We start from the raw sequence: 22,392 nt of genomic DNA on the forward strand, positions 1-22,392 counted from the left end.
ACGGGGAAAATGAGAGAGGTCTCTGTGCAGTTCAGAGGAGTGTGACTGATTCTGCCTTAGGGAGGAAGCTGTCTTTGGAGGAAGCTGTGGTGACACTGAGTGAGGATTTTGCAGGATGAATAGGAGTTTGCCAGGCAGTTGAGAAATTGGGAGTTATCCCTGGCAAAGGCAACCATACCTATCAAGGCCATGGGCATGACCAGCACACAGATGCTGGGGAACACAAGTTGCTCAGTACTTCTAGATCCCAGAGTGACAGGAAATGAGGCCAGAGATATAAACAGGGTCCAGGTCATGGCACCAGCTTGGCATGCTAGGCTAAGAGCTTGGATGTGACCCACAACTAATCAGCAGTCATGGAAGCATTTCAACAGGAGTGCATAAAGAAGATGTGGTACATATGTACAATGGAATATTACTCAGTCATAAAAAGGATGAAATACTGCCACTTGCAGCAACGTGGATAGACCTAGAGATTACCATACTAAGCAAAGTAAGTCAGAAAGAGAAAGACAAATACCATATGCTATCACCTATATGTGGAATCTAAAATATGACACAAATGAACTTATCCATGCAACAGAAACAGACTCACAGACATAAAGAACAGACTCGTGGCTACCAAGGAGGAGGGGGGTTAGGGGAGGGTTGGATTGGGAGTTTGGGGTTAGCAGATGCAAACTGTTGTATATAGGATGAATAAACAACAAGGTCCTACTGTATAGCCACAGGGAACTAAATTCAATATCCTGTAATAAACTATAATGGGGGGAAAAATAACCAGGAGCTCATGGTCAGATTCCCACTGTCGATGGTCACTCCACTCACAGTCTGGAGAGAGTTTCAAAGGAGAAGCAAAGAGACTAACAGATCAGCTATTGCCATAGTCCAGGCAAAAGAGATGTGGACCCAGGTGGGGCTGCCGAGCTACTGAAGGGAGGACTGCCTCAGGTGACAAGAGTTAGAAAGTAAACTCGATCAGTAGACTAGAATAGGGGAGGTGCGGCAGAGTCGAGGATGATGTCCAGGTTTCCTGCCTCGTGCACCTGGATGAGCTGTAGCATCCCTGACTGACGTGGGAAATACCGCGAGATGAGCAGACTTAGGAGGATGGTGTGTTCATTCCTGGCCATCTTGGATTTGAGATGTCCGTGGGACCGTCCTGTCCAGGTGCCCCTCGTGCACCTGGAAATGTGAGTGTGGAAGAGAGCACAGATGAGTGACCTTAGCAAGCGTGTTTTCTGTGGGCTGGTAGGGGAGTTGTGAGAAAGTGAAAACAAGAGTGTAGACGAGTCCTGAGTTAGTGCAGCTAAGGGTGAAGAGAAGGAAAATCAAAGTCCTGCAGGGCCACGGAACTGACTTCCCTGCAACACGAGAGAGCCAGAGGGAGTGAGAGGTGGCCTTGGGGCCAGGATGCAGGCATACGTGCAGATGGGCGGCCAGGAATAGGAAAGGGCAGCTTGTTCTCAGTTCCTGGAGAGAACAAGAGACAGATGCATGAGGGCAGACATCACTTGGTAAAAAGCTGAAACAAAGGGGGACAAGAAATCGAGAACTATATGTTGTTCTTCTTTATAAAAAATTGGCTTAATGAAAAAGTTATCTAGGTAATTAGGTTACACTTTAAAGTGACCAGGTAAGAGAGTCTTTAGAAAGATAAACTAATTCTAAGTATAATATGCTCATACCTCTCCGTAGCGTATGCACATACATTCGTGATACACCAAACGCCATAGGGTAAAACTCCTCTTGGATCTGACAACACTGAATTATTTTACTAAGATTCTTTAAAACCATAAGGACAATAGGTTCCAGTGGGTTTTAAAACCACTGCCTATCGAACACCATGTAGACTTTGGCTACCCCTACTTAGAATAACCAAAATCCATGAAAATATAACATAAATTTCTGCTCATCTGAGAAAAGGGCTCTCTGTCTCGGTACCTGTTCTTCCAAACATCACCAAACTCGAGAGCAGAACACAAGCTTCAACCTCCCAAAGGAGAAGCATCTCCCATCGTGCAAAGTAAAAATGCCTTTGGAGACAAATTTGAGGGCATTTGGAAGATTTTGATGTGCAGAGAAATCTGAAGCTTGAAAGAACAAGAAGCAAGACAAAATAAACATTTCCAGTATCTTAAAGAACCAAGGCATCAAACTGCTCATTTGACCAAAGGGAGACTTACAAAAGCCTTGGTATGCAGGTTGAATCCAAAGTGGATTGCCATGGCTACGCGCTTTTAAACCATCACTCGCTGAGGACAGGAGTGGGTGTCGGGTCCACATTTGGGCCCCATCCATCAAACACCCGCCCCTGCAGAGCACAGTGCAGGCGCTATACAGACGCAGGTCCCACCACCCTGGGGTCACCCTGCAGATCAAACTGCAAGGCAATTACAGCATCTGCCACACAGGGGCGCTGTGAGAGATAAGGGATGTGGTCCAGAGTGGAGCAAGGTGGCCCCTCCCACTGCCTGAGAAGAGGAGCTCATACCTCCCCACCAGCAGCACTTGGGCAAGAGAAAGGACTTGAAGGCAGGGGGCTGAGCGTGTCCCCTGGCACCAGGCGAATCCCAGCCCTTCAGCGAGTCACTCTTTGGCTGTGCTTCTAAGGAGTCCTGCTTTCTCTGCCTCAAGAGTTTGGGGGATCAAATCAGGGTCTTCACGCAGGCTTCTGGCTCCAGAAGCTCACTGTTCAACTGCCACATCCTCTTAGCAGGATAACTGGGGGCAGGAGAGGAAAGGAAGAAGATTCGGGAAATGTGCTTGCCTCCTGGGAAGGAGGAGACCCTGGATGCTGCACCGGGCTGGGAGCCCAAAGGCTGGGTGTGATGCAGGCACCAGAGGAGCAGATGGCAGAAACCCTCCGCGCAAAGCTGAGGACTTGGGCATCCAAATGAGACAGTCTCCTCTTCCTGATCGCATTATTTTCCTCTTGGAAAGGTTTTTTTGTACATCTTGAGTTCAAAGGAGGGTTTTGGGCAAAAGAGAGGCTGTCCCATCCCCAAAGCGGGTACTTGTCGGAACGTGTGATTTGCCGAGTGCCGACGGGGAAGGGCAAGGAGTCCTGGACCGACATCCCTAAAGTCCTGAGGCAATAGCAGGGCACCCGCTCTGAGTCAGAGGAAGGGCATGCTTCTACTATGACCAGCTCCTCCAGTACCGTGTCTTTCTCCTTCCCACGTCCCTCGGCTGAGAAGCAGGTGTGGTCCATTGCGGCAGGTTTACATCAACGAAAATCACATTCCTGGGCGCCTTGATTCTTTGACATATGCAGTTTCTGAGGCTGAATGACCCCTGACCTCTGGCCAGTCCCTGTTTACTCCTCTGCACAATCCACTCATCCATCAGGGAGTGGCCGTGCCCTTGGGAGGCGCCTCCAGCTCAGCCCCAGGGGCAGCCTTGCAGGGGTCCAGGGGCGCACAGGTTGCCCGATGCTGGTGCCCAGAGCATCCTCGAGTGCACTTGCTGGGCGCCTGCTCATATGAACCCACCCCACCCCCGCCCACCTACCTCCGTGTCAGCGACCTGGTTGCATTCATTCATTCATTCATTCATTTGGGGGGATAGGTACCGTACGTCCCCAGTGCCAGGCTTTGCCAGGTGTTGGGGATGTGATGGGAGGTAAACCAGGCACAATCCCATCCCTGATGGAGCTCACCTTTTGGTGATAAGAGATGTCAGAAGCAAACAAGCAAAGAAACCAGGTTCTGGTGGTGGTGAGTGCCATGGAGAGCATCGAGATTGTTGGGGGCATGGGTGTTAATACCAGGGAAGCTCTCTGAAGAAGGGACACTGAGCTGAGGCCTGAGTGATGACCTGCAAGGATATTTCAGCTCTGGTCCCTGAGCAGGAGAGCCCAAAAGGAAGCCATGACGGAGGGCCAGGTCGCAGGTGTGAGGCAGAAGGCCCCAGCACTGTCCCAGCTCATCAAATACAGGTGCCTGGGACTGCCCTGACGGTCCAGTGGTTAGGACTCCGAGCTTCCATGGCAGGGGGCATGGTTTCGATTCCTGGTCGGGGAACTAAGATCCCTTGTCCAGAAAAAGATACAGACGCCCAATGCCCGGAACATTTGCGACAGTGTACGGGCCTCTGTCCCCACCCCCCGACCCCTGAGGCACAGGGCTTTCATGGACGCCGGCATAGGTGGCATGCCGCGGACTCCCTCACAAAAGGAAAGCAAGCACGGCCTGCTCAACTGGGAAGAGAGGTCATCCCTGCGAGGACACTCCGGTAGCTCACAGTTGGTCCGATTTCCCCAGGTGACCCTCCAGTCACATCCATCACAGGATCCAAAAGACCTCAGCCAATGGAGGCAGTCAGCCAGCTCCTGTAACTGGCACCCTTGCCTCAGTTCTTGGGTGTGAACCCCACTTAGTATTTGGTCCCTTTCTCGGAAGAGGGGCTGGTTCAGGTATGGCCAGGGTCCTCGGGGCTCTGGGCTCCTGGGCCTGGCTGCCTTGCACACACTACCTTCTGGAAGTTCCCCTTCTCCCCGCCACATGGAAAGGTGCCAGGCCACACCGTGCCTTCGCTTGGGAGCAGGGCATCTCCCTCCTGAACATCGCAGGTCCACGTGCTTCCTGAGGTGATGAGTGACCTTGACTCATGTGGGTGAAATAATGGCCTTCAGTCTCAACCTTCTTGGTCACGTTGCAACACAGCCCTCTGGAAAGAAGAACTAGTTCCCAGGGCCAGCTCAGGGAATTTCAAACACCTCCCAGTCTGGGCTTACCACACTCACTGTCAAACGATCGGTCCACGTGCCAGAACTGCCCTGGCCCGCTGCCACAAAAGGTGCAATGGCAGGGCCTTGGGGAGGTAGAGGCTGGAGGACTGGGGCCGATTCCCAGCTCTCCCTTTGCTGTGTGACTTTAGACGAATAACTCAACCTCTCTGAGCTGCTGCATCTGTATCCGCATGTGAGTTGTGGGGAGAATCGAGTGAGAAAATGGCCGTGAAAGCACTTTGTTAGTTTGAATGCACCACACCAGTGACAGTCCTTCTGTCCGGTTGAAAAATTGATCCTAATGGGTGAACTTTTGAGTTTTTACCCAAGGAGCTCTTGGGTTATGAGAAATGATATCCCTGAATCCACTTCAATGTTTTTAGTATATCAGCAAGTAAATTTCCGGGGTAAAATCCAAAATATAAACTCCATGCCACATTGTAGAGCATTATGATAAGATGTCAGGAGATCCCCATAGACGTAAACATCATAATATATTCTTTGCTCCAAAATAATTCCTTGCAGACCCAGAATTGGAACTTCCATGGCACTAATGGCTATGAGTTGACCCTGCAATGAGATACAGTATTGGGGCCCAATAGGGCCTTAGGCTGTTTTCTCTGAAACAAGTCTTTTTGTAGCTTACAATTTATACTATGAGAGAAGAATGAACAAGTTCTTCGAAGCTACATGCTTTGGAGTTGCACAAAGAATCCTGCCCTCCTGGTCAATGACCCTTGCTGCTCACATGGGTCCATGTTCCTCAAATGCCTCTTCTTAGAAGAAATTGCTAAACTTTCACCATTCCATTTTATCAACCAAAAGAGAGGCAAGACTCAGGTCCTTCCTCACCCACAGGTAATAACATCAGCCTAATTATGATGCCCAAGGACAAATGACCAAGGATGTGGCTGTGAACAGAGGTGGGCTGGACAGGAAGGGACAAGCAGGCTGGGTCTGCAGAAGGCTGTTCACCACATCACACACACCAGTCTTGGCTAGTCTCCTGCCCCAGCAGTAGGAGAGACCTCCCCCACATCAGAAAGTAGGAATCTGATCCTCCTTGAAAAATACGGGGTGTGAGGGACTTCCCTGGTGGTCCAGTGGTTAAGACTCCGTGCTTCCACTGCAGGGGGCCCGGGTTCGATCCCTGGTCAGAGAGCTAAGATCCCGCATGCCACGTGCAGTGTGCCCCCCCAAAAAAAAACAATATGTATATATATGTGTGTGTGTGTGTGTATATATATATATATGGGGAGTGAGCACTGGAAGGCTCCAGTAAATTCAAAACCAACTGCAGTAGAACCGTCCATCTTTCTTCTCCATGATCTCAGAGGGAGAGTTTAGAAACGCCAATACCCAAGCCCCACTTGCAGCCAGCTAGAAGGTGGCATCTCAAACGCCCCACGTCCAAGACCATCCTCTTCGTTTCCCCTCTCCATGTGCTCTTCCTAAGTCCTCCCCATCTCAATCCATGGCTCCATGCTCCAGCTCCAGCAAACACCCAGAAGTCATCCTTAATTCCTCCCTCCTTCGTGCCCCGTGTCCTGTCCATCACAATCGTATGTCAGTACTGCCTCTCCAAGAAATCCGGGCTCACGTACTCCTTCCCCTCGCCCGGTCCCCTGGCCAACGACCGGCTTACTCCCAGCGTCGCCTCTTGCAGTGTCTTTCTCCCTAACCTGTGAACAGGCCACCCTCATTTCCCTGTTGGGGCCTCTGCCCGGCTGCCCCCTCCCTCTGGAATGCTCGTCCCAGGTCTGGCCCTTCCCCATCATTTGGGATGAGCTCATGTAGACTGCTCTGCTCCCCTAACTAAAGTCGGTCCTCCCCTCGCAGCCTCCCCTCCAGCCCATCTCTGTTACATCATGCATTTTTATTTTCCTTTTCATTTGATGTGTTGATTATCTGTCTCCTGTGAGCCCCATAAGCCAGGGGCCATGACTGCCTCATTCACCACTGTATCCCTGGCACCTGGAGCCATTCCTGGGCCAGCACGGGCTGCTCAAAAAGTACTTAATCACCACCTCTGAGAGCCCAGTAACTTCCAGCAGACTGGGCTTGGTACAGTACACTGACACTTCCTGGGGTCACCAACAGCCAGTGTCAACACCTCAGACCACAGGGCTGCGACCGAGTTCCCGGGGTGGCCGCCAAGGCCCGTCAGTGCTGAGGAGAAGCCCTGAGCCTCCCCCACCCCCGGCCTCCTTCTCTGCGGGGCGGCCCCTCCCTCCAGGAGTCAGGCCGCCCACGCCCCAGAGCCCTAGGGAGGAGAGCACCCTTCTCCCCTTCTTGGCCTCACCACCCAGCCGGGCAATCCTTGCCATTTCCCCATCTATAAGACAGGGACAAAGAATGCTTTGTCACCCCACCTACTTCTCACGGTCTTGTGAAACTACAGTTTGCTTGGAAAACACTCTGAGCAACTTGGGTAAAGGTGCCTGTGGTTCAGATGACGTTGCTGTATTCGGTCCAGGCCCGGGGCCCTCCAACTCATCATCCGGTCACCGCCTTGCCTGCCTGAGGGATGGGAGGTGCGCAGCCTCTCCTGTGTCACCAGGCCTGTGTCACCAAGCCTACTGGCCACACTGTGGTCCCAGAATAAGCCCAGGAGGTACGTGTGCATTCCTGGGGCCGCCTGACCCACTGATTTCAGCAGAATATGAGCTCTCCGTGGGCCTGGACATTGGCCACCGAGTGCCCAGCCTGCCCTGTTGTCAGGAAGGAGAGCTAAGGGTTACCTGGGGATAACCTGCCCGGGCTCTGGCCACGTGGGGTGGGGCTGAGGCCTCGGTGCCAGCCTCTCAGGCCAGGAGCCGGGAACAGAGGAACTCGGTCTTGGCCCCGGGCCTGGGGAGGACAGAGCGCAGCCTGCAGGCACTCAGGTGCCCCTCATCGGCTGCAGATGCAGCGGCCACCACGTTGCCATGACAACCATACTTGGCAACCATCTCTCTGCCCACCCCCCCACCCCCCACGGAGGGGACGACCCCCAGCACTGACCAGGCATTTCCCGGAGCAGCTTGAGGTTGATGATGGAGAAAGGCCAAGGGCTGGGCAGTATGAGGGGACAAGGAACACACCTGCCGTTCAGCCAACAGTCCGGCCTTCACTCCCGACTGGATGTTGGACTCAGCGCCCCCAGAGCTCTCTCCCTGCAGCCTCCACCCAGGGGCTGCTGCTTCCCTAAAGCGGGTGGCAAGGCGTTTAGCAGACGGTGAACAACAGACAGCATGTACATTTAATTATAACTCTCCCGGATAGGAAGGGCTGGCTATATACAGTATGTCTGCCTGTTACTAATTATATTTATTTTCAAATGAGGGGGGCGGCGGGGAGGGGGATCTTCTGAAGATGAGTCAGAAAAAAAACCCTTCGGTGTTATGAAAGCAGAGCCATGTCTCCCAAGGGTGTCTGTAACACGTGGCTGTCACCGCCTGACAACGGAAAACCTGAGCTGAGCCAGCTACACTGCTGAACACGGCGCGATGGCTCTCCTCGCCCCGGGGCCCCTCAAGTGGGCGCCTGAGCAGCTGAAAGGCCTTCTCTCCGCCGGAGAGCCCGACCGCTGGCTGGGCCTCCTCCCTCCTGCAAAGACGGGGCCATGCAAGCGTCTGCTGTCACCTCAACTGGGAGGCAGCGTTCCAGCTGAAACACAGGAAAGACTTTTTTCCTCATCAAAGGAAAAGCATTCTGCCCAGATGGCCGAAATGAAAAGACTTCAATTTCAATCCCCACACAGCCCACGATGTTATTTCTAACAACACCGTGAACACCTAGAAACCCAAGATAGTCACCCCCATGCCTGGCAGAAGCCGGCCACACTATGGAGGCGGTCAGAGCGCTGGGCTGTCTGACCAGCAGACGCGGGCCACACACACGTGTGCACTCCCCTCCGTGTCCGTGTGTGTGAGGTGCACACGGGCGTTTGGGGCAGGGGTGTTCCTCGGGCCCCATCAGCTCCTCCGACTTTAAGGCGCTCGGCTGCCCTGCCTTCTCGCCACACGTACACCGTGGAGTGAGGAACAAAGGGGACCCAAGGCGACACATCCGCCCAGGGGAGCCGTTCAAAGCCATAGCATTCAGAACGGGTTTTCCAATAATTTTTAAAATAGTCACACTTGTTTTGTTTGCTTTCTTCCAGGAAGGCTGCACTGTTTTGGAAAAGGAGGGGGAGGACAAGAAAAAGAAAAAAATGTGAGTTCATTTCCTGAGTCTTTTAAATATTTCTCCGTAGACAGAGCACTGAGAAGCCGGGACCAGAGGGCAAGGCGGGCTCCGGGCGGCAGCACACCTGAGGTGCAGAGCGGAACTTGGTCCCCACCCATGCTCTTAACAGGCCGTCGGCGGGGAAACCAGATTCAGCGACAGGGGGTGTGGAAGGACCTGGGGGGGCAGGTCCCCAGAAATGTCATTAAGACAAGCTGTTCTTGGAATGGGTCTCCCTGTTTGTCCAGGCAAAGTTGGATGATTAACTCAGTTTATCTAAGGCGGAGGCAGAAAATGGACCCGGTGACTGATAAATCAGGGAGCCAGGAGGGAGTTACGGGCGCAGCCAACGCTTGTCGGAGTGCTTTTCACACATGCTATTTTACCCCACGAGCAGTGGCACTGTGCCCGTTCCACAGGGGAGGCTCTGGCGGGTACGCAGCGGATCCGAGGGCATCCTACCCTCTGCCCCAGACTAAGCCATCTTCCCCGGGTGGCTCTCTGAGCCCTCTGTCCCTTTCCTTCAGGGCTGTAGCTGGCATCATGTGCAAATGGCACTGCGGGGTGAGCTGGCCTGCGTCTGTTTCTCTGCCTCACTAGGATAAAAACTCCACGAGGACAAGGACGCGCCTTCTCACCGGCGTGTGTGGGACCAGCACAGAGCCGCGAGCACAGCAGCCCTGCCGTGTGTATTTGTTGGATGAGTGAAGGAATGAATGAATGAACCAAAAACTTCCGCCTGAAAGGAGGAGAGAAGGCCCAGGAGAGACGCATGGCAACTCCGAGCGTGCCAGCTGTGACACAGCTGGGTTCATTTTGAAACCAGCGGCAGCAGCCAGCCCACACTGAGCCTCCACGGCCAGGGGGCCCAGCTGCTGGGCCTGGGGCAGCTCTGCCCTTCCTGTCAAGGTTCTGTGCAGCGTGGGCAAGGCATGGACCCCCGGGCGGCAGATGGGGGCCAACACCCTTGGGACGGATGGACACTCAGGACCCGGGAGAGCTGCACTTTATCCTAAAGGCATCCTGGCAATTCGGGGCAGAGCCTGGAATCAGATCTGTCAGTCCTGCCCGTAAAGTCCCTGATGGGCTCATGGATTGAAGCAATGATCTGGTTTTCAGAGCAATGGTCCCAGTTCCAGTTGAGCCGCACAAAGATGACCCGCAGGCTCAAAGTTTCAGGGCCTGGCTACTGAGAAAGCCTCCCCGCTCTGCAGCCCAGCTTCCCCTGCTCTCCTCCGAGACCCCAAGGCGGATTCAGTGACAGTGAGACTGACTGAGGGAAAGAAAAAGGGACAGGACAGAAAGACATGTAAAAAATGGGGACCCCGTGAGGCAGGGGACCTCTGAAGGCTGGTCCACTGCTGTGTCTTTTATCCTGGTTCTACACACAAGCATCTGTAAGCGCTGTTTGCACCCCTGGCTTTGCCTTCAAACCAGGACTTCTGGGGAAACACAGGGCCCAGCCCTTGAAGGCTCCCAGCCCACCAATGATGCCAGGTGGGGAAACCCCAGCGCAACCCACCTCTGTGTGGCACAGAGGCACCCACCGGACTGTCACCACCCCGGGGTCTGCAGCTCCTTCAAGGAGATGGGAGGGGGCACTGGGCAGTCCCAGCCTCCAATGGCCAATTCCTCTCCTTTGCCTCTAACTTTCTGATTCTGCTGGGTTGAAGTTTATGAGAAAATGGATCCAGCCATTTCTAGGGGAAAGAAAAGTGAGGAGCTGGTATCGAAATCCCCCTTCAATATGACCACATTCTGTTCCCGGGTCACACAAAGTAACTGTTGAAAAGCCTCCTTCCCCCTTATAGGTGGCCCTTTGGAGCCGAGGCAGAAGTTACTCTGCTGCCTTGTGGGCATGACGAAGCATAACACAGCAGAGAAGACCCGAGATGCCAGGACCGGCTCGTGTGGGCTGTATCCCACCACCATGCTCTCCAAAAGGCCATTTGGCTCCAATGTATCATATGACTTGTTCTTAGAGTTACATTTTAACTGACAAAGTTTAACAACAACTATGACTTATGGCCTTCTAAAATTGGCAGCAGAAAAATGAACTGAGGAAGTAATGGAAAAAACCACAAGTGAAGCCACTCTGTATTATGCACAATTTCTGTTGTGTTTTTTCTTCCTTTCCAAGCATGTGTGTGTGTGTGTGTGTGTGTGTTTTCAAATGGTAGAAAATATTTTCCAGATACGCTGCCCTGGCTTTCCCAAGCACATATTTATGCCAAGTTTATAAAAAGCAGCTGCAGACAGGGTTGACCGAAAGGATTGCTCTGCTGTCTGGCTTCCAGAAGGTGCTTAGGTCCTCAGCCTGTCACCAGGACACAGACTTACCGCCTAAAACTCACCTTCTGTGTCGTGCACCTGAAAGAGGACAAAGCCACGGGGCGGTGTGACCTGGAGGGACATGGGGCCCCTGCCGTTCTAGGTGTTCACATCCCACTTTTGATTTGCAAGGTGCTTTAGTGACCTGTGCTTTATCATTTTTAGTCATTCGAAATCCCCACGCAGACACAAAAAGGAAAGTGTTCGGAGGCGCATCTCACAAACGTCTGGGTGGCTCAGGGGTGGGCGGCGCAGCGATGGGAAGGCCCATCAGCTTCAATTTCTGAACCGTCCAGAGCAGATGGTGGAGCCGCGTGATTGAGCCTGTGTCAAGCCGTCTGCATCTACACGCGTTGGCCTGAGACTCCAATCCCCTCCCCTAGCCCCTGGGTGGGCAAAGCTGCCCAGTGAGAAGCTCCAGCCTCCCCTGCACCATGGAGGGACATCACCCTGGGACACCCTGAGCCACTGCCCGCCTGCGCCCAAATCCAGACTCTCACTGGCCCGGGGGCGGGGCGTCCACTTGCCTCCCTCCGCACCCCCCCTCCCCGGCCTTAATGAGGATGATAATACCTAGCTCTGTGGCTTTCCTGGGGGTGACTAACTGGTTAATCCTGGGAAGGCCCTTTGAAGGTGGCAAGCAGGGTATTACTCATGGGCTTGAAGGCAGGCACCTGCCCCAGTCTGGGCCTGAGTCAGCAGAGATACCTCCCTCCTGCAGGCAGACTGGGCGCGCTGGCCCGAGTCCCTGCTCAAGGTCAGGGCTGGCCAAGGGGAGGGGTGTGGCCAGCACGCCTCCATGGCCTGTGCCATGTGGGCCCGGAGTTTGGGAACCGTGTGTCATGGGCGTTTGCGTGGTTGAATAAGCCTCCAAATGACTCCGCCAAAAGGGCAGCGTTACCTCCAGAATATCAGTCGAGACAGTATTTCCTGGTCATTGTTAGGGGAAAATGCTCTTCTCACAGCAAATTCCTCCCAAGCGATGCCGTTTTTCTCCTTCCTCTGGAGGAAGGCGGGCTGGGGTGGTGTTGGGCAGCCTGGGAGACCTGAGGTCAGGGTGCCAGGACCAGTGACGGCTATGCTGTCTCGTCTCCAGCCCCTGGTCTGCCCAGTCTGCTCCCCGCTCACATCTCCCAGGAAGAGGAAGTGGCAGCAAGAACTGGGAACCAGAGGCCAAAACCAGTGGGTGAAGGTGAGGGTCGCTCGGGACCACACGGTGGAGGGGGATTCTGACACGGCGGCAGCTGGGAAGCCAAGAACAGAAAGCCTTTAAGCAGCGCGACCCGATGCCAAGATTCCGCGCCCAGAGCCCCCGCTTCCCGCGCTCCACACATTCCTCCCCCCTCCCTCTCTCCCTCCCAGCACCTTCTCCCAGTGACCCCTCTCCGCGCAGCCTCTGTGCACGCAGCACTAGTTTCTTCTTTCTTCTAGAACACAGGTCATGCGGCCAGAAGGATTGCAGGCACTTCTGCTTTCTCTTTTAGTTCCCCAGGTCCCTGTAAGTTTTTCATGACCCTTTCTCCTTCCGTAGGCCGCCTGGAACCCTAGAGGCCTCCACAACACACAGAATGACAAAGATCCAAAAAGAGGATGGAAGGATGGGACCCTGAGGGCGGGAAAGAGGGCAGAGGGGCTACTCATCTTTGCAGGCAGTCAGGAATGGATGGGGTGCAGGGGGGGCGGTGCAGAGCAGAGGGAACAGGCTATGAAATGATCTTCTTCTGTTCTGTTTTGAAGGAGGTGGGTGGAAATGACAGTTTGGAGAGGATTAGAATGAGGGAAAACGGTTTCAGGGGAAGCAGCCTCTTTTCTCCAGTTCTAACAGTGCCATCAAGTGGCTTGTGCAAGCAGGTGCAGGGCAGAGCCTCCGGACAGCCCGCGCTGACCCAGTGGAGAGAGGAGCAATGGGGCTTTGCAAAGGGCACCCTGCTGATTGCCAGGGGCCAGCCTCTCGCCTCTCAGCCACATAGCCAAACACCTTTCCCTAGATCGGCCGGCAAGGAGGTGGGGGAGGTAGCTACCCAAGTGTACCCTTAGTCACTCCAATGCATACGGCGACCAAGTTCACCAGGTTCCTGATTCATTTAGCCTCTGCCCACACACACTTGCATCACTGGGAGGCATTAGGACAGAAGTCATGGTCCCACGAGAGGCACAGAAGTACATTTCCAACCAGAGGAGTGGTCAGTGACCAGAGCAAGCCTGTCTGGGCCATCAGACCCTTGTCTATGTTCAAAGGAGAGCTGAGGGCTGAAGGGTGCTGGGCGAGACTAGGCAAGGTGAGCACACCTGGGGAAGCCTGGCCAGCATCCCTCAAGCTAAACTTCCAGCCAGGGACACAAGTCTTCTGGCATTTCACTTAACTGTAGTTGCATTCTTTTTTTAACTCTGCAAATCAAAATCAATTCGCCTTGGAACTCCACAAGTTGTTTTTCTTTCTAAAGAGAGACATTTTACTGAAACAGAAGACTTTGCCAGCAGTTGTGTATTTGGTGCCCGGAACCGAGCAGCCGATGGGGCAAGGCTCAGGGAGAGCATCCCCCCAGGAGTCCAGGCGCCTGATGCTCGTCAAGCCCTAACACTAAGCTGCTGTGTACCTCTGAGGAGGTAACCTCAGGCTCTAGCCTCACTTTTCTGTAAAAACAGGGGACACAGCTAGAGCCACGGTTTTCAAAACACTCCTCAGCCCCAGGGGAGGGATGCCAGTTTGGTGGGACTTTGGCCACTATCTCCTTTACCAGAACAACTCAGCCTTTATCCATCTTTCATAGTTGGCTGTTAGGTAAGACCTTATGTGAACAAAGGGTTCCACAGTGTCATAACCACTTTTTCCTTTTTTTTTTTTATCTTTTAGCCACGCCACACAGCCTGTGGGATCTTAGTTCCCTGACCAGGGATCGAACCCGCGCCCCTTGCATCGGCAGCACAGAGTCTTAGCCACTGGCCCGCCAGGGAAGTCCCCGTCATAGACACTTTGGGGGCACCTGCCCAGACCACGGCTCTCATGATGGTCCACCCCGCCGGCAGAGCTGAGGCCCTAACACTCTGTACTTCATGACTGCAGACCCAGATGAGGACTGACTGCACAGAGACGGACACCTGCTCCTGGTGAGCCAACCTGATTCCCCTCCCCAGAATTTGAAACTGGGTCAGACTGGGTCCAAGTCAGTCTCCGTTAGAGCTGAAGTGGCCACTGGGGGTGGCCGTCTGGGACCATGGGATGGAGGAGGCCTGACAGCAGCCCCAGCTCTCCACTCCCCACGGTGCCCCGCCCTACGTTCCCCTGCATAAACTTCCCCGGTTAAAAGCTTCCAAATCTCTAGACAACACCCTCTGAAAGCTTCTTCCCATCCCTAGGAAACAGCAAGATCACCCAGCCCAGTGCGATACACCTCATCTCCCCAGAGTCACATTCTGTTTTGTTTCGTTTTTTAAGGGCAGTTTCTAAATAGACTATGTAATCTTATGAACAAAAATGTTTACCAGAGCAGGCATATAATGACTCAGTAAGTATCAACATTATCATTACCTCTATTATTGATATATTCAAAAGTCCTTTATAAATCGGTCATACTGTTCCGTTGCTATACATTTTAATTTCAAAAACATTTTGTTGTTCATAGCTCCTTGAACCACACCTACCGATAACACTTTTTAAAATCTATTAATCCTGAAATCTTCCATCCGAGGACTTAAGTATCTGTAAATATACTAGTTCTTTCATTCATCTATTTTCTTAGATGCTCTGAGATCTACCAAAGAAATAGATGGCAAAAATCCCTTCACTAAGAGCTTACAGGGTAGGAATGAAATAACGCCATTTGCAGTAACATGGATGGACCTAGAGATTATCCTCATATTAAGCAAAGTAAGTCAGACAGAGAAAGACAAATATCACATGACATCACTTATATGGGGAATCTAAAGAAAAAAAGATACAAGTGAACTTATTTACAAAACAGAAACAGACTGGGAGACTTTGAAAACAAATTTATGGTTACCAAAGGGGAAATGCAGCAGTGGGGGAGTGGGTGATAAATTAGGAGATTGGGATTAACATACACACACTACTATACATGACATAGACAATCACAAGGACCTGCTGTAGAGCACAGGGAGCTCCACTCAATACTCTGCAATAACCTGTATGGGAAAAGGATCTGAAAAATAATGGATATGTGTATAAGTATAATTGAATCACTTTGCTGTACACCTGAAACTAACACAACACTGTAAATCAACTATACTCCAATATAAAATAAAAATTAAATTTAAAAATGGAATAAGAAAAATCTTTTTAAAAGAGCTTACAGGGTAGAATTTGAAGAAATCATAATTTTAAGTGGGTATTTCCTAAATTAGGTTTTCTTACATTAGAGAAGACCTGTGCCTTACTCCACAACAGATCAAAGAGTCACATATTGTCAATTTGAGAAAAGGCTTTCAAGGCGCCAGTGTATTTGTCAAACCCTGGGCCACGACCTAATGGTGGACCCTGAAATCAATTTAGTGGATCAGAACCAGCATTTTAGATTTTTAAAAAATTTTTATTGAAATACAGTTGATTTGGGCTTCCCTGGTGGCACAGTGGTTAAGAATCCACCTGCCAATGCAGGGGACACGGGGTCGAGCCCTGGTCGGGGAAGATCTCACATGCCGTGGAGCAACTAAGCCCGTGCGCCACAACTACTGAGCCTGCGCTCTAGAGCCCGTGAGCCACAACTACTGAGCCCACGTGCCACAACTACTGAAGCCCGCGTGCCTAGAGCCTATGCTCCTCAACAAGAGAAACCACCGCAATGAGAAGTCCGCGCACCTCAATGAAGAATAGCCCCGGCTCGCCGCAACTAGAGAAAGCCCGCACGCAGCAACCAAGACCCAACACAGCCAAAAATAAACAAATAAATAAATTTGAAATACAGTTGATTTACAATGTTGTATTAGTTTCAGGTGTACAGCAAAATGATTTAGCTATACATATATCCATTCTTTTTTTAGATTCTTTTCCATTATAGGTTATTACAAGATACTGAGTATGGCTCCCTGTGCTATACAGTAGGTCCTTGTTGGTTATCTATTTTATATAGAGTAGTGTGTATATGTTAATTCCAAATTCCTAATTTATCCCTCCCCCGCCTCCCCTTTGGTAACCATAAGTTTGTTTTCTATGTTTTTGTAAATAAGTTCATTTGTATCCTCTTTTTAGATTCCACATATTACCGATTAGATTTTGTTTTTTTAATTAGTGTGTGTCGCATGCAACAAGGCTAAGTATTGTTATGTAAAACCTGATTTCAGCCATATAAGTGGATGTGCAGGGTGACAATGTCAAATGCATGTCTCACTGTGGGTTGGGGGGTGGCGAGGGGCAGGTGGCTGGTGGGATGAGCAGAGTCCAGGAAGCCAGGCTTGAAACCCCCGGTCACTTTTGGTGGCGCTGGCGCTGGGCCTGGACGATGCGCACAGTCCAGTAGCCGTTATTCTTACACGTGTGAGGGCTACAAAGGTCCTCGCCCATCACCGCACTGAACCCCTGGCAGGACAGCGGTCGGTGGTCTCTGACAGCCATGGCCATGGCCACGCAATAGCAGAGAATCTAGTTGATTAAGTGTTTTTATTTACATGACACAAAATAACCATTTTACCTGATTTTGTCCTTTGCAGGCTTGACAGAAGCTCAGGATTATTTGGGGCACAGTACAGGGCAGAATCTTGCTACTCAAAGCCTGGAACTGGGAGCTTGGCCTCACCTGGGAACTTATTAAAAGGAGACTTCCAAGCCCCATCCCGACTTAATGAATAAGAATCTGCATTTTAACACGGGCCCAGAGATTGGTGCATGCATTTAAAGTTTGAGGAGCTCCGATTCAGAAATGCTGGTCCACTAACTGACACGCAGCTTCGGTAGAGTTTTCACTGGTCCACATGAAAATGTCAGTGTGAAATTTGTCCTTTCTTGGCAAGAGCCATCTTCCACTCTGATTGTAGTCCCTTCCTACTACCTTTTAGGCATAAAGTGTGCTTGAGGAAGTGAGACTGATTGTGACTGTGGGTGTAGTTCTGTCTTGTTTTGTTTCATGTGTTCAGCAGTCAAAAATAAAACTTGGTTACCTATGCCTTCCACGTTGTCATCATTTTTTCTAGCCCAGGGACCCGAAAGCCTGGGAACAACTAGTAGAAGTCAGAAGTGTGTCTTGCTGATTTCTGCGCTGTCTAAAGCAGAACTGGAAAGCACTATTTGTTCCACGTGAAGATGAGAGGTACAGCAGTGCTTGCCTTTCGTTCATAGTCTTGGAAACTCCAAGGAGTGCCCCCTCTGTAAGGAGCATCGTGCGCTGCCCGCACATAGACCCGGGAAGGCAGCAGGCCGGCTTGCACGTGGCCTTCCAGATTCCAGATCCCACCGGAGCCCAGGCTCGCCCACCCCCTCGTGCACCCCGGGACCCCCCGCACGTCCACAAACTAGCCGATCAGTGTAAGAGGCCATGTGCTTGGGAAATGAGCCCCTCTGGCCAAAGCAAACTGGACATAAAGTCTTATAAACATAGCCCTCGCATTCAGACCCGCTTAAGAACCATCAGAAAACACCTACATGACTGGAAACCCAAACATGCCTGGGTTTGTTTTCTCTGACATCCTCTCCTGAAAACTGGAGGGCCTGTTATGAGCAGGAACCAGGTAGAAGGTGAGGACATCATGCCACTTGGTAAATAGGAGTGACCTTCCTGAAGAAATGGAACACTGGGAGTGATTCTGGGATCCTCGGGAAGAAAAAAGCAAGGGCCTGGCATGGTGAGAAGGAAGGAAACCTGAAAGGCAAGCAGCATCCGGCTGGTGGGAGCCTGCAGAAGGCGGCAGCAGCCACGACCCTGCCCCACATTCTTGGACCCCGAAGCCCACCTCCCAGCAAAGGCTCCGGGCCCCCTGCGTCCTGACCTGGCCGGCAGGCCCGCCCTTCCCCCAGTCCTGGGATTCTCAGCATTCCAGAGCCCGGCAAATAACAAAGGCAGTGTTTGTGCCATTTCAGAACAAGCTTGGAAACTTTTAAATGTCAAAATGAATGATGTGGAAAGACTTGTGGGAGCAGCGAAGAGGCAGAAGCTGAGCTGGGGAAACGGAGAGGCCGGGGGCGCCAGCGGGGCCACCGGTTAACATGTCTGTAGGGCTCCGACGTCTTTTAACAAAAGGGATACTCAGAAGCAGAGAAACATCTTGAGCTGTCACGAGAGCCAGTGATACGGCAAGAATGAGAAGATTTATGTGGTCCCGGCGGGGAAAGCTGGGTGCGTGGCATTCATTTACAGAGGATCTGCTGTCTGAGGGAGCAAGCCTCTGATGTGCACGAGGAGGTGGCAGAACTGTCACCCCAAGCCGCCCCAGACCCGGGCTCTGGATCTGAGGACACACGCAACCTCGCTAACGGCGGGGGGGGGGGGGTCCCATGACCCAGACGTTTCCCACATCGAAGGCCGGATTTGTCATTCGATTCCACCGCCCACGCTGGCCCCTTGACAGGACAAGGGATACTCTGGCCTCTCAAAGCCCATCATCACCTGGGTGGAGATGCCCGGTGCACCACAGGCAGGAAGCCAGGGCTCCAGCCCCACTCTGCCTGCCGCTGGGGGCTCTCGGGGAGGACAGCCACCTCCCTGACCTCAGTCTTGTCATCTGCGGGTAACAGGCCTGGGCTGGGGCGTGGTGACGTCCCCCTTGGACGGGGAGATCAAAAAAAAAAAAAGTGTAAAGTTTAACCTGCTGAATGGGAAGTCAGCCCTTATATTTCCACAGTGTGCTCCAACATCTGGAGTACTTTCATATACATTGTTTGGTTTTTTGTTTGTTGGTTTGTTTGTTTTTTGGGAGGCCGCACGGCTTGCGGGATCTTAGTTCCCCGACCAGGGATTGAACCCCGGCCCCCTACAGTGCAACGTAGAGTCTTAACCACTGGACCACCAGGGAAGTCCCTAATATACATTGTTGAAACCTCATAACAATCCTGCGAATTAGGAAGTCCCGTTTTACACATGGGGAAACTGAGGTCAAGAGTGAGATACAAGGTTCCAGAGAACCAAGGTCTTCAGAGACGTTCACAGCTCCCTCTCTAACTTTTGCTGCCCGTAGGAAATGTCGTCCAGGTAGGAGGTCCACACGGGTGGCCCCAGCCAGGGCTGAGGACCGTATAAGCAGTGGGCATCTGGCCACTTCCTTGTAGGGCAGCTTTCCCATGCCTCCGAGCTCAACTACACTCCCCTGCAAAATCTCCCCTTTGCCCTCTGGGAATGTCCCTCAGCTTTACTGACCTGTGAGCCCCAAGAGGAAAGGAACTGGTTTAGTGTTGATAAAAATCTGGAACACATCCCCTCACCCAATGTTCCATGCCTGCCCTTCCATCAGGATTCCTATCCTAATTCCTGCCGTTCCCACAAACCCTGCCCGGTCCCAGCTCATTCCCACCCTGGTCCCAGAGCTGGTGGCCAGCTTCACCCCTGTTGGGACTGGGACTCCCCCACCACCCCCACGGATCACCCCCACACCTCACCCAGAGCCCAGGTGCCCACCTTGATGAAGACAGGGAGCAGAAGGGAGAACAGACCCTTGGGGCCCCTCACCCTCTGTCACATGTCACCAAAGCACAGCGAGGTTTCCAGGTCAAGACTGGGAACCAGGACGCAGCAGGCTCACCCCCTCAGAAGCAGTTGCTATGGAGACCAGGGCCCAGGTCCCTGATGCTGTCACCCTGCCTCTCTCTGCCTCCACCCCTCACTCACACGCACCACTCAGATAACCAGGAACAGCGGCTGAGCTCTGAGAATGCACCCCAAGGCCTCCACTCCACCCCCCACCCCCCAACGACCCAGCCTCTCAATGGGAAAGCACCTTCGCTTGGTCATCTGCCATTAAAAACAGACAAAAAAAATCCTCCACTCCCTCATAACCGCCGCCCCCAGAACAGTGAGACCAAGGTCCCTCCAAGCAGAGAGCAGGACAAGGTCACACTCTGTCCTGATCCCACCGCAGCCCCTGCCTCGCAGCAGGAAGGGGAGTGTAAGGCAGGCTGTATCACCAGGCAGCCCGGCTGGGATTCTCATCTGAGGCTCCCAAATGATCCATGACTTGTAGGCAAAACCCGCAGCCGCCTTCAACTCCCTCACACGGTGCGGGCTTGCGCCCCTGCAGGGAATCAGCCCACTGGTCCAAATGCCTACAGCAGCCATGATGGTAGTGACCCTGGGCGACTGGTGCATCACTTCCGCTCAGCTGAGCAGAGCGGGGGGCGGAGCTCAGCAGAAGAACCAGTCCCCCCACTGGCTGTGGTTGTCACCATGGCCACACGGCTCCTCCTTGACCAGAGGCCAGCAGGGCGGGCCTACTGAGGCACCCTGACCTTCCCAAGGGGAATGTGCAGAGGGAGACCACACAGCCCCAATCCTCCCACACAGAAGCAACCACGTGCAGCAGGGCAGACGCTCTGGAGCAAAGCTGCAGTGAGCAGGGCCACCTCCTCCTGGCTCTTGTGAAATCAGGGTCCCCGTCTAGGAAAAGCAATGTGGTAACCGAAGCATTCCAGTGCATGTGGCCCGGGGGCTGGTTTAAACAGAAGAGGGGTTGAGCGCTCGCTCTTTTTGCTGCGTATAAGCAGAGCTTGGTTCAGCTGCCTGCCCTGGGTGAGGCGTAGTGGCCCTTCTCTCCGTGGCCCAGACCCACCCGGGGCCAAGCCCAGATCCTGTCCAGGCACCTGGCTCTCCCAAAGTCAGGGTTCCCAATGAATTCACTGAAAAGTCATCTTATCATGGAATAAAATGAAGAGTGAGACAAAAATATATACCACTCTAAAGCATCTGGTTTCTAGCAGTCATTAGCGGCCGGCAGGCTGGCAGTCAGCTCCAGCTCTCAGCTGCCTGTGAGAGATGGGCCCATCCCCAGGACAACCCTGAGTGTGTGGACATTGACCGCGTCCCCCGGCCGCCCCCGACCGGAGGCCATCACACGGCAGCACCTTCCTGGCGGGAGCCTCAGCGTCTAGCACAGAGCAGACTGCATAGGGAAGGGATGGGTGAGGAGGGTACCGGCCCCTCGTTGGGCCTGAGACTCTGGAGGCGGCAGGCAAGCCCTCCCACCCGTGGGGTGGGAGGCGGATCTCAGAAGAGGTGACCATACCCCACCCACCATAAGCCCCTGCGGGGGGCCGTCCAATGATGCCTGAATTTATCTGGGATTCTCCAGCAGCAGGTCGAGAAGTGGGAAGAACCCGGGGCTGGGTGGACCTCGATCTGCTGCTCACGCTTGTCTGGGCTCAACGACCCCCAGACCCTGCAACAATTGTCCCATCTGTAAAATGGAGACAAAAGCACCCACCAAGTGCCCAGGATATTGGAGAGAATGTAATCGTGAGGAAAGCACCCAGCACAGCGCCCAGCATATAGTAGGTGCTCAATACGTGGTCCTTACCATGGGCTTAAGGTGGCTTCTCCAATAAAGCAGTGCCTACATGTCTGGCCTGAAGGAGCACCCCTCCAGCCTCAGGATGCTCACTCAGCACACGTGAGCTCCACAGGGGAGCGGGACGGGGCCGTGTGAGGGAGGGAGGGTGGCCTCGGGGGGTCTGAGTAGGGGCAGGAGGCAGAGACCCCGCCAGGGAGAGGAGGGAGGGGTCGCCTACCCTGGGTCCAGCCCTCACCCCAGCCCCACAGCCTGGCTCCTGAGGGACGTCCCGCCCCTTCCCAAGAGCTCCCGCACTGGCACTGCAGGGTGCTTAGGAGAGCAGGGCCCTGGTCTTTAAAGAACCACTGCCACACTCCGGCAGATGCAAGGAAATCACCCCGGTGCCTGAAGGACAGCATCCAAGTGTCCTCTGTTTCTGAGACACCAAATCCAAACAGGGCTGAGGCCAGGCCTGCCTGTGACAAGAGTCGCACATCAGCAGGAAGGTCACTGTGAGGGGTGAGGCAGAGCAGCTCCCTGGGGGGCCAGGGCTCTGAGGCCAGGACCGTGTGGCCCAGCAGAAGTTCCTGACGGGCAAAGAGGGGACTTGCAGGAAGACTCAGGTCCACTGATTCCCCACCACCCACCCCGGGAAGCAGAGTGGACCCTCTGCGACTCTCGGCTCCCTCATCTCGGAT

General features: G+C 53.2%; 1 protein-coding gene across 9 annotated transcripts; it reads left to right on the forward strand.

Moving 5' to 3' along the window:
- Positions 1-7,017: 7,017 nt before the first annotated feature.
- Positions 7,018-19,020, forward strand: LOC149747215 (uncharacterized). 9 transcript variants are annotated; one of them, XM_089897440.1, is made up of 7 exons: positions 7,040-7,346; positions 8,877-8,929; positions 9,542-9,626; positions 10,753-12,464; positions 14,127-14,380; positions 14,630-14,778; positions 16,937-19,020. In XM_089897440.1, the coding sequence occupies exons 1-4, from the start codon at positions 7,088-7,090 to the stop codon at positions 10,938-10,940; spliced, it is 585 nt and encodes a 194-aa protein (XP_089753566.1). In that variant the 5' UTR covers positions 7,040-7,087; the 3' UTR covers positions 10,941-12,464; positions 14,127-14,380; positions 14,630-14,778; positions 16,937-19,020. The 9 variants fall into 9 exon arrangements, 4 of the variants coding, with proteins under 4 accessions (XP_089753568.1, XP_089753566.1, XP_089753567.1 ...); XM_089897441.1 differs by lacking the exon at positions 14,630-14,778 and adding an exon at positions 15,013-15,140; XM_089897439.1 differs by lacking the exon at positions 14,630-14,778 and having other exon boundaries at positions 16,937-18,998.
- Positions 19,021-22,392: the final 3,372 nt, after the last annotated feature.

Source organism: Delphinapterus leucas, chromosome 16 (assembly GCF_059928025.1).
Source record: "Delphinapterus leucas isolate spDelLeu-1000000601 "Yukka" chromosome 16, BTC_Dleu_Yukka2, whole genome shotgun sequence".
In the NCBI taxonomy this organism is placed as follows: Eukaryota; Metazoa; Chordata; class Mammalia; order Artiodactyla; family Monodontidae; genus Delphinapterus; species Delphinapterus leucas.

Excerpts from the sequence above, each read along its gene's own strand:
- LOC149747215 (XM_089897440.1), top strand. The coding sequence starts at position 7,088 with ATGCTTTGTCACCCCACCTACTTCTCACGGTCTTGTGAAACTACAGTT. Across the intron at positions 7,347-8,876 it reads TCCCAGAATAAGCCCAGGAG|GAAGGCTGCACTGTTTTGGA; the intron begins GTACGTGTGCAT and ends GCTTTCTTCCAG. Across the intron at positions 8,930-9,541 it reads GACAAGAAAAAGAAAAAAAT|GATAAAAACTCCACGAGGAC; the intron begins GTGAGTTCATTT and ends CTGCCTCACTAG.